Source organism: Barbus barbus, assembly GCF_936440315.1.
Source record: "Barbus barbus genome assembly, chromosome: 34".
NCBI classification, from domain to species: Eukaryota; Metazoa; Chordata; class Actinopteri; order Cypriniformes; family Cyprinidae; genus Barbus; species Barbus barbus.
Window position 1 is genome coordinate 7,958,308 of NC_136762.1, and position 19,516 is coordinate 7,977,823.

A 19,516-nucleotide genomic window follows, 5' to 3' on the forward strand; every position below is an offset into this window, starting at 1 on the left:
TTTGGCCACAAGCCAGTTCTCCATGTGCGTCACATTCCTGTGACTAATTTAATTGGCCTCAGAACTTAATAAGGTTAATGCGTTGCGACAACTGTGAAAGGACTTAATTAGCCATTAGAAAGTGAAAGGCATTTGACATCAGTCATAAAAACAGATGAATTTTAATCCTGGATCATTCTGCATGGTTAACTGGAAGTGCAAGAAATTGAAGGCACATACACAATGCATGTTGCATGATCTCCTTATATCACTATTCACTAAACAAATCATGCTGTACATTAAAGATTAAAGCAGTTAAGCTCAAGAGTGGGGGAAGTCGTGGCCTAATGGTTGGAGAGTCGGACTCATAATCGAAAGGTTGCGGGTTCGAGTCCCCGGCCGGCAGGGATTGTAGGTGGGGGGAGTGAATGTACAGCGCTCTCTCCACCCTCAATACCACGACTGAGGTGCCCTTGAGCAAGGCACCGAACCCCCAATTGCTCCCCGGGCGCTGCAGCATGGCTGCCCACTGCTCCGGGTGTGTGTTCACGGTGTGTGTGTGTGTGTGTGTGTGTGTGTGTGCATTTGTTCACTACTCACTGCTGTGTGTGCGCACTTGGATGGGTTAAACGCAGAGCACCAATTTCGAGTATGGGTCACCATACTTGACAATACGTCACGACTTTACTTTACTTTAGTTTAACTGAGATCAATCTGGCAACCTGTTTCAGTTGATTCAGAGCAGTTTACTGTCAATTCACTTAAAAAATATTGCAGATTTTATTTTAGCTACAATGAATGCATAGCAGAATGCAGTTCAGTCCCAGAATGCAATGCACTATGTGCCATACTGATAAAGTGAATGTGACTGGCCTTGCCTAAAGCAGTCTCTCTCTCTCACACACACACACACACACACACGCACATCTCTTGTCAAACTGACTGGCTCTCGGTGAACATATGCTAATGTCTGGAGCTGTGTCATATTGGAGCACTCGCTCGTTTCCTCGCACAGCCAGCTTCCCCTCTCACATGCCTCTTAGATGTCCCTTCTCTTCCACACAGGAGCTGTTCATTTCTGATCTCCACAGATGGCTTCAGAGCTCTTTAACCTTTCCATTACAGCTACAAAAAAACCTTTTTTAAATGAGTGAATTCATAAAAAGAAAAGGTTTTTTTTTTTCGTGGAGGTTTAAGAGACTACTTTTACAGGCATGCTTAAAGTGCAAATTGAAAGTGTATTATTTCAGCAGGACCAAATGAGAGTTCAAAAATAATTAATATTTCCAAAGAGGTTTCCCTACTTATTCTTTCCCCTTCCAATGTGCCTCTGTGTGTATATATATATATATATATATATATATATATATATATATATAATTTAAACTCTTATGAGTTTAGCTTTTCTGTTTTTGTTTAAAAAAAAAAAAAAAAAAAAATATATATATATATATATATATATATATATATATATATATATATATATATATATATATATGCTCTGACTCTCCAATTAATTATACTATTATATTAGTTATGTTTTTTATTAATATTAGTATTTATTTATATTAATATTAGGTAAAATATTTTTACAATTTTTAACAGGTTTTTACTGACATTTGTTTCATTAAAATTACATATTTCTACAGCTTTGTTTATTGCTCTGATTCTCCTTATATAATCACATACATGCAAAATACATGGACACGATTATATTATACTGTATATTTAAAAGTGAGAAGCCAGTTTCACTACTGCACAAGTCAAAGAGAATGAATCCAATCATAATCATTTCTTTTCAAGACGTTTGGAGTTCTTTTTTTCTGGATGTGCACTCATCAGTGAGGGCATGTCCATGTCATGAAGGAGAATGACCGTATGATGACTCAAGGCAATTATGTCTGGACAGATGGAAATTAATGCAATGTGAATGAAGTGACCTGCTGCCATAGCGACAAGAATCACAGCTTGTTTGTCAAGCAAGAGTCAGTGTACTCTCTGATTGAATGTCTCTCATTTTCTTCATCTCACTTTTTCTGTTTTGTCCTGTCATTTATTTTCTGCTGTATTGCTGTTTTATTATCTCCTGTTTGCTCACTTGCCACAAGAGCTTTCTGATGCCTGCTTGGCAAAGGAGTCTCAACCAGAGACATGTTAAAATATAAGCCATGGTTAAACGGCAGTAGTCAGCTATCAGTTTTCTCTGCTGACAGTTTGCTCTTGTTCCACTTTGCAACTCAGTTTAACAAGTGTTATTGATAGAAGACATCAACAAACGTCAAGGCTCTGGAAACTGATTCTGTACAGCAAACAAGCTCAGCTTGCACTGAAATCCATTTAACAGAAGCGTGCACCTCTCTCTCGTTCTCTTTCACCACAGCATTTTAGACCTGGAGACATGCCAGAGACAGAACAGTTTGTGCTCAGCAGTTTTTTTTTTTTTTTGTAAAAATCTGAAAGAAGGGTTAATTTTCATAATACAATCCTCCCACGATTTAAGCTTGTAGATGGTATTGACAGATTTTCCTGTAGTGCCTATATGTTACATAAAGACAATAGAATAATTGCTTCCCATGCATTTTTACTAGCTCCATAAAGAAACACTGCAGGTCAAATTCTTTTTTTTTTACTGTATATTTGTAAAAATGTGTGTGTGTGCGTGTGTTTACAGTAAAAAATATTGTACACAGCAAATATATATATATATATAGTACATATTTTTGCTGCTTTTCTCAGCTTGATTATGATTCCACACTACAGAGTCTACAAAATGTCCCTGTGTCGTCTGTGAGTGCCCTACAGCAGCTAGGGGTAAATTCAAGCAGATGGGGTAAATAGAGTACATGTGGTGCGTTTGATTTGCAGGCATTGGCAGGTTTGGGGGGCTGAGCTGTCCGTAGTGCTGAAGTCTGTCAGCTGAACTCACCAGGCTGCTGCAGGTGTCTGCCTTCTCTTTTATCAGTCCTATCAAATGGAAAAGCACTGCTATGTTCTCTCTAGGTGCAGCTGAGGCTACGTTCCACTTTTACCTCAAATGAGCGGCGACTCTTTGTCAAAAACAAGCTGTTGATTTATTTATTGTTTGTATGTTGTGTATTTGCTTCTTGGATTCCATGCTAAGCTTGACATGATAAATAGACGCACAGAAAGAGTTATGTTTTGTCATAAATCATTCATAATCAGACCATCACCTTCCTATCTTGTTTTTGTTTATATTCTGGAATCTCTGGATTTGTGACCTCGTAATGCATCAGTATAAAATGTCTTTGACCTTTGTGAAGGTGTCCATTTGCTCCTAGTCGTTTCCAATGTGTTTATACACATACAGTGCCCTTCACTAATATTGGCACCCTTGATAAATATGAGCAATGTGAAAATAAGTCTACATTGTTTATCCTTTTGATCTTTCACTCAAAAAAATCACAAAATTCTAACCTTTCATTGAAGTAAAACAATTGAAAGTGGGGAGAACATCTCATGATGAAATAAATGTTTTTCTCCAATGAATGTTGGCCACAATTATTGGCAGCCCTAGAAATTCTTATGAGTAAAATATCTCTGAAGTATATTCCCATTCATATTTACATTTTTTAGCACACCAGGGTGACTTGGAGTATGAAATTGTCCTGCCATGACTTCCTGTTCCACAGGATTATAAATATGAGGAACACATAGGCCAAATTCCCGCAATCATCCATCACACGGAGTAAAACCTAAGCATATAGTTCTGATGTGCAGAACAAGATTGTTGAGCATCACAAAATAGAAAGTGGCTGTAAGAAAAGAGTTAAAGCATTGAATACCCATTTCCACCATCAGGGTAATAATTAAGAGGTTCCAATCAACTAAAGATGTTAAAAATCTGCCTGGATATCGTCCTAATGCATGGTGAGGAGAAGCATTTGAGTGGCCAAAGACTCTCCAAGGATCACAGATGTAGAATTTTAAAGATTAGTTGAGTCTTGGGGTCAGAAACCTAAAATATATATATATCAAACATCCCCTACATCACCACATGTTGTTCGGGCGGGTTTCAAGGAAAACTAACATCGAGCTGTGAATCTGATGGATCTGAAGAGATTCTGTATGAAGAAAATGGTCTCTGATCTCTTATGAGGTGTTCTCCAAACTCTTCAGGCATTATAGGAGAAAACTCAGAGCTGTTACCCTGTGAAAAGGATGTTGCAATAATTGGGTGCCAATAATTGTGGCCAACATGAACTAGAGAAAGCATTTATTTCACAATGAGATTTTCCCCCCACTTTCAATTGTTTTACTTCAATGATAGGTTAGAATTTTGTGAATTTTTTTAATGAAAGATAAAAAGGATAAACAATGCAGATTTATTTTCACAGCCGCCTTTGCTCATATTTACCAAGGGTGCCAATATTAGTGGAGGGCACTGTATATGCAAAAGTAAAACAAACCAAAAAAATATTTAGTTTAATTATAAAATAATATTTTTTTCTTTACAAACCACAACAAATAAATAAATTATATAACATATATTTTATAATATTATATTAAATTTTATAAATAAAAATAATATTGTAATCTGAAGAGAAAGCCCGATGTATCAAAATTTATAGAAACTATATTTTGTAAATTTACTGCAATAATATTAATAATATTAATAAAAATACTTTAAAAAACAAAACATAATTAAAAAACAAACAAAAAAGTTATGTAATATTAAAATATTTTTCCTTACTTTCATTGACAAACAAACAAACACAAAACAATAAATAAATAAATACATTTAATTGATTGATTGATTGAAACAACATAACATAAACAACAACAACAAAAACATGAAGCAGGAACAAATTTCTAAAGACATTTATAAATTTTATTTAATTTATAATTATATACTTATTTGTTTTTCATAAATATACAATGAAAATAAATAAAAATACTTCTTTTTTTTTTAAAGCTCTGGATTTGTGAAGCTTTATGTCAGTGACACTTTTCCCCGTGGCCTCGGTCACATATTTGTCTCTCAGTATAAAATGTCTTTGACCTTTGTGAAAGTGTCCGTTAGCTCCGTCATTCCACTTTTCACATAATTACATGTCTCTAAAAGTGAGATTATATGCCTGCAAATTCACCTTGACGTTTCACCTCATTTTCCACCTTTCTCAGGCTAACAAAGAGCACCTCTTCTTCCTCTGCCAGGAAGTTTTTTCCCCTCATCCTTCCTTCCTCTACTTCCTCCTGCATTGGCATTCACAGCATGACACGTACCTGCTCTCTTCCTCTCTGATAAAACAGAAACAGCCCCGTGGTGCCACCGAGAGCTCGGCAGTCGGCACATATGAGATAATTTGCTGTTTGATCAAAATGATTGCGCTGTCGGAATCGTCTCAGAGAGTCACTTCATTGCTGTTCGACAGATAGCGGAGGAATATAGAAAACTCATGGAGCGGATCGACATCCCAGCGTGCCGAGGGATGCTAGAATGTGGTTGTACGAATATAGTTTCATGAAATAAGATAAATGAGGTGATTGGGGTTCATCTTGATGTCCTTGGATATATGTGGTGATTTTCCCCGGATGCAGGTCTCGTTGTCAGCTGACAGTGAATTATTACTTAATTTTATTTATTTATTTTCTTTGGCCTTTCCATTCTAATTGAAAGGAATAGTAGAGACAGGGCTAGAAATAAGCACCACAGCTCATTGTATTGAATAAATTAAATCTCTTATTCTCTTTAGACATTTTTTAAAATGTCAAATTCAGATTAAACAAAATATTATTTTTTTCCCCCATTTAATTTAAATGTATTTGTTGTTGTTTGGCAAAGAACATTTTGGATTTAAATTGAATGACATTTTACATTCAGTTATTTTATTAATTTTTTTTTATTAAGTAATTGCAGTAAATTGACAGCCTATGCATTTTTTGTTATATCCATCTTGCTGTTCAGATTAAGAATTTTTTTCACCCATAAAATTTTAATAATTTATACAAAAAGGAAAATTCCTAATTGTGGAATAAAAAAAAGATTTTTTTTTTTAAATTACATCCTGTTATTTGTTTGTTTGTTTGTTCATTTGTTCCTTCCTTCCTTCCTTCATTGTAGTTTGGCAAAGAACTCATCCTTGTTTTGGATTTAAAATTAATTAAATTATTTTATTACAGCATATAGTTTCTATACATTTTTGTTACATCCATCTTACTTTTCACATAAAAATATATTTTTTTCAATAAAATGTAAATATTTTTTTTTTTGCCAAGGAAAATTCCTTATTTTGTAATTCAGTTTAATTATTACTTATTTTTTTTGCTTTTCAGATAAGTAATTGCAGTATTTTTGTCGTATTTGGCTTTCTCTTCAGATTAAAAGATTAAAATTGTTGTTGTTTTTTTTAATAAATTTTAAATATTTTTTTATTTATTTATGTATTTGTTGGAAAATTCCTTATCTCTGAATTATTATTATTATTATTATTATTATTTTTTTTTTTTTAAGTAATTCAATTAAATGAACAACCTATTGTTTTTATGTATTTTTGTTACATACAGCATGCTCTGTGTGAGTTGTGACAATGTCCGCCAACATTTACTCTTTGGCTTTAGTGGCTTTTCGGCTTTTGTCTTTTCCCTTTCTGCGTCCAACTGTGTGAGACTAAATTTGTGTGCTTGTGCGAGTCTGTGATTACAGCACCACACAGAATTACTTCATGCGTACGGTTTAATCTTTCTCAACAAACAACTCCATAAAAGTGTGCAGTCTCACTCATTCATATCATGCTGAGTTTCTTTATGAAACGCAGTCAAGCTGTAATAATGCTTAGGCTAATGTGTTCGGCTCTAAGCATGATAGGAAATGTAGACCACTAAAATACATGTGCAGGACCTGATGACTGGCCACAAATTATGAGCGATGAGTCAGAAAGTGTTCAATTGAAAACTTATGTGCTGTCAGCAGCAGAATCAATGAGGGATTTGAAGATAACACATTCAAAGGAATGCGCTTTGTGAAGCTTCGCACAAAGGAATGTCTGGTTTCATGAATTTAATTTATTGAGCAGTATTACTGACTGGTGACATCACAGGCTTTGGAGACATCTTTTATATACTTGCTTTGTGAGCAATCAACCTTGATCAAAAATTAGAATTTTCTATTTCATTAACAATTCTTTAATTTATTTAAAAGGGCCGCATTATATTTTGTACATTTATATATTTTATCATTTATATATTTTGCATTTTAAAGTTCCATTACAGCCCACTTGTTATAATGTTATTTGACATTTCTTGCAGCAAAATTTGTTGTAATTTAGTTTTTCATTAATATTTTACTGTTATATCATACCTGTAAGACTTTTATATATAAATGACCTTGGTTATGATTGGCTAATCTCTGCATAATGGTGTAATTTACAGTGTAGTTAAAATCATCCTAACAGATTTGGAGAAATTTAGCATTACATCACTTGTTCACCAATAGATCCTCTGCAGTGAATGGGTGCCGTCAGAACGAGGGTTCAAACAAATGTAGAGTTCATATAAATTTAACAAATGTGACCGTGGACCACAAAACCAGTCTTAAGTGTCATTTTTTTTTTCGAAATTGAGATTTATACATCAATTGAAATAAATGAATAAATGAGCTTTCCATTGGTGTATGGTTTGTTATGATCGGACAATATTTGGCTGAGATACAACTATTTGAAAATCTGGAATCTGAGGGTGCAATATGAGCTTTACTTAATATCTTAATGATTTTTGGCATAAAAGAAAAATGCATATTTTGACCCATGCAATGTATTTTTGGCTATTGCTACAAATTTACTCCAGTGACTTAAGACTGGTTTTGTGGTCCAGGATCACAAAGTATTATTTTAATATTTTTATTGATTATAGACTTGTGTTTTGACCAGCCTTTCATTTCACCAGACATTAATTGATGGACTGGAGTCAAGTGAAGTACTTGTGGATTATTGTGGTTTTTATCAGCTGTTTGGACTCTCATTCTGACGGCACCCATTCACTGCAGACGCTTCATTGGTGAGCAAGTGATGAAATGCTACATTTGTCCAAATCTGTTCCATGCAATGAAGAAAAGAAACATAAAAACAAAATCTTGGATGCGTGATTTAAATTTTCAGCAAATTCTCAATTCTTTTTTGGTCAACTATTTCTTGTAAAATAAATAAATAAATTATACGATGTTCAACAAAACATTTGAAAGTAAAGAAACTGTTTCCTTTGAAATGTGATACAAATTCCCAAGTGTTTTCTTACGGCTGAGTTACATCAACCATCTTCACCAGAACTCCATCAGGACTCTCCATACAGAGCTGATCTGACAGTTAGCTCAACGTCACGAGCTCACAGGACCTGATGTGTGACACGCAGAGAACTAACCAGAATGAATGGGGCAGAGGGAACAATAAACTAATTTGTCTATCTGATCTCTTCCTTCCTCATCTGTCTTTTCCCTTTACCTTTATTGTTGTGTCATTTTGACACTTCAAAGGTAGAAGAGAGAGGAAATGCTGCAGGCAGAATTCTCCCGCCTGAGTCTCTTCTCCAGAGAGTTTGTGTACGGTGCGCATGAGAACACCCTGCAGTGAGCTTCGAGGTGTATGCCACTCTCGTTCTTTCTTTTCCGATTTGTTTTCTTATGATCAGGCAGAAAAACAGCATTCGATGGTAAATGGAGTTTTGATGTTCTTTATCCCACTCAGTTATTAAATTGTATTTCATTTTTGCTGTGGTAATTTAGATGTTTAGAACCAAAGGTGAAATGTGTAATGTCTCATTTCACAAGATTTTCATAATTCAGTGTATCTACAGCCAATAATTTAATCTGAGACTTATTTTTCTGTTAAAAAAACATATTTTTGGATGAATAAATATTTCAGTTAAAGTGATAGCCGTGAACTACATGAAGATTTAATACATCAAAAATAAAATGGCACAACCAATTTTTGTGTAATGTTATGGAAAGCACTTATTAACTGAATATTTATAAGAAATAAGAAAAATGTTGATGGCACAGAAGCTCCAAAGCTTGTGTCAAAATTAACAACACTTTAACACTCGTTTACACTGAATCACTGTATAGGAACTTGATGAATTTTTGCCAAAACCACTTGATCTGTGACGCTTCATTGCTGAAAGGTTTCGAGTAATGAGGCTTTTAATTATAAAGCTGAGAGAAAAATCTAGGTGGTTTACAAAACTTCATTTCACCACCAAAATGTGCACTTAAAGGTGGGGTAAGTGATTTCTGATAGCCAATGTTGGTATTTGAAATCACCAAAACAAACACGCGCCTACCCCAAAAGAGTCTCGCCCCTATTTTGATAGCTCCGCCCCACACATACGCAAGCCAGGCAACGATTAGTTCTGTGAAACAAAGCAAAACCAATGTTGCTCACCTACCGAGAAGAAACAAATCAACCTCAGCGTCCGATCGCAGGCCTTCCCGCTCCTTGAAGATGGTCACACATAGGACTGATAACTTAAAAGAATAGTTCACTAAAAAATGAAACTTTGCTGAATATTTAATCACCCATCCAAGATGTAAAAGAGTTTGCTTCTTCATCGGATCAAATTTGGGGAATTTTTTGGGGATTTTCTTGCATCACTACATCTTGGATTGCATGAGGGTGATTAAATTTCCCCCCAAATTTTTATATTTGTGAGTGAACTCTTTCTTTGAACACAATAGCAATAGAGAAATTTATAGTTTATTGGTTCCATTTCTCTACAAAAATAGCCAGGAACACTGAGGGAGGAAATGAGGTAGATATCAGCAGAACTGTTCAGTCTAGAATCTGCTGATTTGGCACTCAAAGCAAAAATGAAGTAGGAGAGAGAATGGTAATTAAACATTATGGTCAAGACATTTATGAGTCAACATTTGAGTTTTATGAGCGTTGCTTAAATTGTCAGACTTTTTAAATAGCTCATATAAAGGCCACATTGGTACTGGGAGGAGGACTTGAGATACTGTTTAATTTTAGTGCATATTTGGTAAATGCTGAATTAATAACTGCATAAAGTGCAACTAAGGCTGTCATAGTGAGATGTAAGGATAAAATATAGATGAATAAGGAAAAACAAAATGACTGACCCAGAAGTGGCGCTGCTTTAAGGTAAAAACAGCTAAAACAGCACACTCCAGCTAAAAATACAACGTCAAACAATCAAATAGTTGATAAGCAATCAAGCTTGCAATTCAATTCTTACTCAAAACATCATGCAACAAAATTTTTTGTTATCTGCACTTTTTTCTTCTGAAAAGGGAATGCATCAATTTTAGCTTTCAGATTTCTAACCAAGCAGACTATTTAATATAAATAAATGGCTCTTTCATACAGATGAATATAACTCCTGGTACTTTCATTTCCAGCCATTCAGAAATACTTGTAGTACCTTACAGCTTTTACAATGTAGTAATCAAACCCTGTTCCCCAGGAACACATGCTACAATGAATGTGTCATAAACCACCAGCGATATGTAATGGTGCGCAGCTAGCTTGTCTGTACACAAAAGCAGTTGCCGTGACAACATACCCAGACACTTCAAAGTAGCTTTTGGCGTAATGAAAACATTCAATTGGCATGCAAATCATGCACTGGCTCGAAAACATGTATCCGCAAACATGCAGTATGTCATTTAAAGTCTACATGTTGTCTGCAGATTGCTTCCAGACTCAATGGTAGTTGGAGAGCTTTTGCCGATAGCATCGCAAACATAACCTGTCTATGATCTGATAAGCTAAGTCAGAGGAGGATAAGCTATGAATATTTTTGAACATTACATTTGCATAAAGTACATTTGCAATATAAACGGTTGATCTTTTTTGTCATAAGCTTATTATATATCTGTAATTTGTGGATAATTCATCAATAAAGTAGATACATTTTACTGTTGAACTATTATTTATATTAACAGGAAATCTGTGTATTTAATCAGTCAGCACAAGTAATTTACTAATGCTTTTTAATATGTGGCATCTGTAGATAATTATGAGATTTTAACTACTAATTATTTTAATTTGTTCTCTTTTTATGTTCTTAGATGTCATATATGCATAGTTTTCTCTATGCTGGGGATAATTCTACACATATAAAGCCTTAACTATATCCACCACAGTCACACAGACGACAGCTTCAGAAGAACCCCAACAAACCCCTCACTTCAAACTGCCAGCAGTCCTTTCTCTGAAATGCTTCCTGCTTTCTCATTTCAGAGAAAAATAATCTTTCAGTCTTCAGACCTATGTTTAGGTTCACTATAATCATAAGACTTGAGATTTAATGTCAAAGCAATGGGAAAATGACAGGAGGAAGAGGACAGCAGCGGCAATTGGAAATAGTGATGGCACACATGCCAACAGACTGAACTGGCTGGGATTTAAAAGGATAGTTCAATCAAAAATGATTAATTACTCACCCTCATGTCGTTCCAATGAACTTCGTTCATCTTCAGATCATAAATTAAGATTTTTTATGAAATCTGAGAGATTTCTGACCCTGCATACACAGCAACGCAACTGACACGTTTAAGACCCAGAAAGGTAGTAAGGACATCACTAAAATAGTCCATGTGATAACAGTGGTTCAACCTTAATGTTATGAAGCAACGAGAATAATTTTTGTGCATGAAGAAAACAAAAACAACGACTTTATTCAACAATTTCTTCTCTTCCGTGTCAGTCTTTGGCATGCGTTAATGTCCTTACTGTCTTTCTGGGCCTTGAACGTGGTAATTCCGTTGCTGTCTGGGTAAGAAAGCGCTCAGATTTCTTCAAAAATATCTTAATTTGTGTTCAGAAGATGAACAAAGGTCTTACAGGTTTGGAACAACACGAGTAATTAATGACAGAATTTTCATTTTTGGTTGTTTTTTGACATTTTGATTGCTTCTAATGTCCTCATTTGTAAGTCACTTTGGATAAAAGCGTCTGCTAAATGACTAAATGTAATGTAATTATCGCTTTAATCAAAGATTTAATTATTTCAATTCAAACTTTTGGAGTTGCTGAATTATTTTGAAAGAAATCGATAGATAGATAGATAGATAGATAGATAGATAGATAGATAGATAGATAGATAGATAGATAGATAGATAGATAGATAGATAGAAAACAGCTGTGCTGCTTAATAATTTTGTGGAAACTGATGAGTTTTTATGATTTTCAGGATTCTTTTATTTTTATTTTTTTATTAAATTCTGAGCATTTATTTCAAATGAAAAATTAAAATGCAACTGCCAATTTAATCCTTGCTGAATTTTTTTTTATTATTTCATCTTTTAAATAAAAAAGTTTTCAACAGATGCTATTGTTTCATTCAAGGAACACAAAAGGAGAGTCAAGAGAATTTACTTGAAAATCTACTTACACTTCAAATGGCTTTAGGCTTGAAAAATAATCTGAGGTTTAAGTGTTAGTAGTACAGTATATTATTTTTACCTATCCCGTTAATTGTCTCAGGAACACTAAAACATCATGGATGTGTTTAGCCTGAGCTTGAAAGTGAAAATGGATGTCACGGCCTCAATTTATCTGCAAATGAATCAGATGAAATGCAGTTTCACAGGCACCGTCAGCATTTACACACCTATAAAGAGCCATTAAAAATGACCACTATATTATAAAGATTGCCCATTAAGCAGCATTAAGTATCTCCGATCGGTAACCAATATTCATTTGCATGCATAATATATCAGACAGGTTCATGAAATGTTCAGAGGAGTTCATGACTGTTAACTTAACAGCTTTGACCATATAGCCTACAAAATGATCCACTCAGGCCTGGCACAGCAGACATGACTGGAGCGAGGAGTTTATGATTAGCAAACACAACTATCAGAGGTGCTTTAATCAGGTCCTGCTATGGCAACCAACCAGTTCCATATGCGCTCTCCCACAGGAGAGAAAAATCACAAATGAGACTTCTTTAATATCTCAACTGTTTCAATGATATTAATGATTTTATTCATAGCAAACAGTAAAAATATTTATATATATATTATATACACTAATATATTTATGATAAAGTTCTTTTTATTGTAAGTGTGCGCTGCAGTCTTGTTGTCTACAGCTTTAAATGATCAAGTGCTTTACAGTCGAGTGGATTCTGATTGGCTATCAATGCTTTTATAGTTCATCATCTGGGAAAAAGGTGTTAAGAAAAGTGATTCCAACCAGGGTTATTTATAGTTAACTCAAGCCAGAACTGAGACACTAAAATTAAAACGGTTTAAAAATTTTTATTTAAAATTATATACTGTTATAATATATATATATTATAATTCAGCTAGTTGCCAAGAAAACATTTATCATTTTAATTTAGTTTAACTTAATGTATTACAATAACTAAAACTAAAATAAAATTATACACATATACAGATATACAAAAAAAGACAAAAACACAAAACAAATATAGTTATAAAAACTGCAAAAAAGTACAAAACATTTCAAATTAAAAAATGGGAAAATAAATAAAAAAATAACAAAATGGGAAAAATAAATATAAAAGATGATTCAAAATATTAATAGAAAAATAGCAGCTCAATCATACTAAAATAGCACTGATTCCAACGATATTCATACATCACGCGAAACGACCGTTGCTGACGCATTTAGCTGACTGACATCTCGTCTCTATGTTGCGTTGCGTAAAATAAAATAATTTACAGCACAATAAAGACTTTATAGATGGAATAAAACGTATACAAACCTTAATTTAACTGAAGAAGTCCACTAAATCGGCGGCGTTGAGGACTCGCTCTCTCCGGAGGAGAATGAAAACTCGTTAAAGGGTAACTAAACCCTAAAACAACTTTTTTGAGTTAATGATCTGTAAGACTGTGTCTTTATTAGTGCTGTGCATTGATTCGAGTAAATGTTTTGACATTTGGCTATAAAGTGTTTTAATTCTACAATATATGGTGTAAAAATGTCTGAGTGCTGGCCTCTTCAGGTTGAACGGTGGCTACTGCAGTTGGATTTTCCTATTGGATGTTGCATGCCCCTGTGACGTATGATGGCACTTACTAACCACGCCCCTGCATGAGCTCAATCAATCCGTCACTGCAGGTCTCAGGTGCACGCCCCCCGCTCAGCCCCGCCCCTTCTGTCTCCGCTGGGCTCTGCCCACTTTTCCAGCATTTTTCAAATATTGCCAGTGGGTGGAGTTAGGCTCTCACCAGGGGTTTAGTTATTTATGCCCAGTGCCCGCGCAGTGCCCGCGCTGGGTTATTTCATCGGAGGGAGGGGGAGGGGTGTGTTTCAGCGGTCAGTAAAATTAACACAACAGCTGGGTTACACACAAAACTAACCAACACTGGAAAAATAACCTAAAATTGCATAACCCAGCAATTGGGTTAAAAAAAATAACCCAGCATTTTTTGGAGTGTATATTTCTTCTGAGCTTCCCCTCCCCATCCACCACTTGACTAGTTGGGTTTCAGAGATGCTCCGTTGCCATGGTTATGGGTAGCACAAATCAGACTTTAGCCATTTTTTCCCCCACTGCACGCTTTCGGTGGCTATGAACACAGTGGAAATAAACAGCGCTGATGTGCTATTTACTGAGACTTATGGTGAGAGGAGGAAGCAGGCAGCAATGAAGATCTCTCCAGGGAAGAGCAGGTGCTCTATCTATTTTATCATGTATACATTTGTCAAGCAGGATACCTGGAAGTTTGTGTCTTTGCCTGGTTTGAGGTGATAAAAGCGAAAGCACAAAACAGTGCGGCCTGGTTGAATTTTTGCATGCCTGAAGCCACTGTTTGATCACATCCGGTGAAGAATAACTCTCCAGAAACAGGCAAACCTTGCTGGTATGCTACCTGAAAAGCTGACGTGCTGATTCATATATTCAGATATTAAATAAATGCTTTAATAGAATATTTTCAGCAGTATGCATCTGAGATGGATGAAGATGTAATGCTGATTTTGATTTTTGAGCATTGTGAAATCAAGTGGTTTGCAGAAATCAATCTGTAAAAAAAAATGTATTTGATATTAAAATTGGACAAAAGATAAAAAGAATTGTCTTGCATTTTACAATATTTTATACTAATTCATTGTATTGTATACATAAAACAATAGTTCCAGTTTACAGTGAAACACTATATCATTACAGTGTCTGTGTATTCGTGTTTAGGACAGACAGTCTGTGTGCATTGAGTTCAGTGGTTCTTTCTGCAAGTGAAGACGCAAATGAATCCGTGATTCAGAATTTTGAATTGATTTCACTTGAACAGTTGAACAGATTCACACAAATAAACATCCTGAAGGCGTATTTACTACTAGTGTAAATCAAAGATTATATTAAAAATAGATAATATAAAAATAAAAATATTGTTAAATAAAAAACAATAATAATTGTTTATATTGTAATATTTAACAGTAATACAGTTTTTACTGTATTTTTGATCAAATAAAAGCAGCCTTGGTTAGCATATGAGACTTCTTTCAACAACATAAAAGAACATCTTTAAAATATCTTTAAAAAATATTCTTTAAAATACTTCATTATTTAAATATAAAGCTTTGGGTTCAGATTTTAGGATGTGAAGTTAGTTCAAGCACCAATGTCCTTAATATCTCTGCACTTCTAGCAAATTAAAATATTTCAATTAGTGTCAAGATATTTTAGGTGAGTGTTTTAAGCTGTAGCGACTCTCCACCAGTAATCTAGACACTGAAACTCAATGTAAATGAACAGAGATTAACAGTTCACTGAGTGATTCCTGTTTGGCCTGAGAGGGAGCGCTTTCTTTTGCCATGAGTGTCTAATCTTTGATTTTGTGCCTTCATTTACCTCTTGTCGCACAATGGATGCAAATTACTCCCGGGATCTGAGCATGCAATTAAACACCTCACTTCGGAGTGTGACGAGCTCTGTGATTAAAAGAGAAGCTGTGTTGAATGGGCAGGCCTTGTCTGGCACACACTAACACTTCTGCACAGGTTTCCGTCCTTTGTATACTGGTGTATGACTTATTAAAAGTGAAGATGTTGAATGATATATTTTATAATTTAGTGATAACAGAAAACAAGAACTGCACTGTTCATTTAAGAAAACTGTTATTTTATGTCTTGATAAACACTATGATTAGTCGTGTAGTCATCATATAATTAGTAAATAAAATGGCTGGAGTGACAAAACATATGCAGTGCAATATCCCACACTTTTAAAGGAAGAGCAGCTCTGCGTGGAAGAAGATTGATTTTAGCCATTAAAAGTGAATTAGCTTTATATGATTTTGTACTTGATTCTGTGAATACAATTGCAGGGATAAAAACCTCTCTAGAGTCTCATTGATATGCTGTTCCACTTTGCTGAGTTTTCTTTAAAGCAGAAGTAAATCTATGCAAGTCTTATTAAAGCAGGGAAACTGCCTTTTGGTTGAACGACTGTGGGACATTGTTAATTGCAAATTGGAAAGCAATTTAAGATTGATTAAAAAAAGAGACTGGGCTACATTTGGTGATCATTTAAATTTGGTGAAGTAGATGTGCAGTGTATCTCTGTCAGGGAACTGTCGTGTGTGTCATGTGTTCCTGCCTCTTGTGCCCATATTTGGTTTGTTTCCTGTCCTTGTCTGATGTAATCATTAGTTTATTCGAATCCAGCCGTGTCTGTTAATTTTCCTGTGTATTTATAGTCCTGTCTGTGTTGTGCCATTTTGTCTGGTCTACTCGTTACTCCCTGGTGTTCCTGTCAGTGTCTGCCTTGTCTTGCCCTGCCTGATGTCCTAGTAAAGTATGTTATTTGAGTTTCAGTTCCTTGTTCCTCCCTCGTGTGTACACCGTGACAATCTCATGTTGATCGTTTTTATATCTAAAATATAGGCAATAGTCACATATTATAAACTATATACATATATCGTATAAAATTGTGTCTTGCAATCAAAGTATATAGATTGTGCCAGGGCTTTAAAGAGTGAAGTTTAACTAAATGTCAAACTTCCACTTTCTTGTTTTTAGCCATTTTTATCTTTTTTTTGAGAGCCTGTCAGCATAAAACTTTTAAGTAAGCAAAACTGTTATTGGTGTACCGCAAGGTTCAGCTTTAGGCCCAGATGTTTTTTCAGCTGAGACTTCAGAGAAACTTTTTTTTTTCATGCTAATTAGCTTTTAGGAAGTAGTCAGAAAGATGCTGCATACCTTCCTGTCATAATGATTCATTTAGGCTGGCATTAAAGCAGGACCTTGTTCTATTGTTTTTGGTGAATAAATAGGCCTGCTCATTTGCACCATTGTTGTACAGAAGATAGGAGGAGTTTGTGTGTCGTCTGCTGGCTACTTCTGACTGAAGTGTTTATGTGAGGTTTCCTTTTATCAAATGCATGTTTAACTTGAAAAACTGTCTATAATTGATTTAACATGCTGTGCATCGCTATGCTCTATAATTGTTGCTGCTGTCTTCTTTACTGTCAGTCATTGCACACATTAGGATGTTATAAAAGGCTGAGGAAACTGACTGATGGACGTGATGACGACTTGTCATTTTTTCCAGGGATGAGGCACTGTTTATCGCTTTCTCCACTGCCTCTCGTCATGCTGTTTCGGTCCGTTAGAGAGTACAGCTCTTACACATCCATGCAAATCACTCCTCAAATAAAGGCTGAAAAGAAAGTGTGGTTGTCATGACGCCCATCAGCTGTTCAGTTGAGAAATGAGTACAGTAGACAGGAGATTGTCAGTCATATCAAAGCAGCAGGACAATTAAATAGCAACTTAATTTAAGCTAGAGGGTCTGAGTTTTTTTTTTTTTCTCAGGACTTTGACAGTTATGGTTTCTAAATATTTATTGAGTTTTAATGGTTTCATACTCTTGGAAGGCAATAATTCACTTTACAAAACCTATTGTGTTGATTGCCACAAACGGTTTATCCTCACAACAATTTAACCCATATTTTATTTAAAACAAATACATTTTGTTTTTTAATTTTAAAATAATACAAATATTTGTATTTTTTACATTTTGTTTGTTTTTGCTTAATTTTAGTATTTGTTTTTGAGGGCATGTCATGCATCCTGTCCATATTGGCATCTGTCTAATTTTACTTACTTTAATTAACAGATAAACTGTTGAGTTCAATGAGCACATTTCTTTCCTTTGCTGTCTCCAACAAACAATCAGAACAACTCTAAAACCATTTTTGTTGCAACCCACCAGTTGAGAACCAATGATCTATGGGATGCGAGGCGTGACAAGAGTTAATTCCCATCTGCCAACAAGAATTCCCAACAAGTTAGACGGGGTTGTGGACTCTGGATAATGTTGTAAAATAAGCCTCGAGAAGCAGGGGTCTATTTTCCACATGTGTGCTTCGCTGATCTCGGAAGAAGGTGCCTGAAGTCTTCCCGTGTGCTTGAGACGTGTCTTGAAATCTTCAATTTCATGCTTGCTTGGTCCACGGAAAACACAAATATTGATTGGTGTTTTAGAATTCCCAAATGATTATAGTTATTGTTTATTTTTCAAGGTTTCTTTGAGTTTAGTGAAGCTATTTGTCGTCACAATTGGTTGACTTGCGTTTGTCTGATGTCAAACAGACGCTAAAAGCTTTAGAAGAAAAGCACCCTTTCTTGTGACTTCCAGTGAGTCTAATCTATTTTTTTCCTTGTCGTTTTCCCTTCTATTTCTTTCTTTTCTGCTCCAGCTGGTTGGTGGTGAGTTTGACCTGGAGATGAACTTCATCATCCAGGATGCAGAGGCCATCATCTGCATGTTGGAGCTGCTGGAACACTGTGAAGTCACATGCCAGGCGGAAATCTGGAGCATGTTTACCGCCATCCTGCGCAAGAGTGTCCGCAACCTGCAGACCAGCACTGAAGTCGGCCTCATTCAGAGGCTATTGTTCAAAACGAGCTCTGTGGATGACATGATCGCAGGTGAGTGGTCTCAACCTGACCCTCTTCCAGAGTTTTGGAATTGACCTCTTGTGAAAGCCATTTCTTTCTATTTCCCCAAAGCTCTATAAATCATTCACAAATTGTTTAAACCGCTCTGAAATGAAAGATGAACAGTCATGATGCTGTCTTTTTTGAGAAAGATTTTGCAGATTGTCACTTAAATATCACTCTTTTCTGAAGACAGTCATATGAACTACTTTTATGCTGCTCTTTTGATGGTGTTTTGGAGTTTAACAGCTGCGGTCACTATGAACTTCCTTTGTTTGAAAAATATAAATATATGTAAATAAACTTTAAAATATCAAATTTTTGGACATGAGTGTGAGTAAAGAACAGTTTTTTTGCTATTAATTTCAATTGAACTATATAAGAATAAGTAATCAAAATGTTTCCATACCATAAACATGCATTATTTTTAAAATTAAAAAGTATTTATTTATTTTTTTAATTCTAATTTTAATTGAATTTTTATTTTTAACCTTAAAATAAAAAAGAATGCATTTTTGTTTTATTTTAATATTTTATTTATTTCTTTTTTTATATTTTTTCATGTTTTATTTATTTAATTTACGTTTTAAATTTTTTTTTTTTTTAATATTTGTATTTATTAATTTTTTTTTATTTTAAATGTGAGT

The 19,516-nt window shown here is 34.8% G+C and overlaps 1 protein-coding gene across 3 annotated transcripts in view; it reads left to right on the top strand.

Annotated features, from left to right (window-relative positions):
* Positions 1-19,516, top strand: part of LOC306854604 (neurobeachin-like) — a gene marked incomplete at its 5' end in the record, with an annotated part of 285,564 nt that overhangs the window by 56,859 nt on the left and 209,189 nt on the right. For all 3 annotated transcript variants that reach the window (XM_079392763.1, XM_079392762.1, XM_079392764.1), the window contains one exon: positions 18,629-18,860. In XM_079392763.1, coding sequence (XP_079248889.1) covers positions 18,629-18,860 — 232 coding nt within the window. The remainder of the gene's footprint in view (positions 1-18,628; positions 18,861-19,516) is intronic.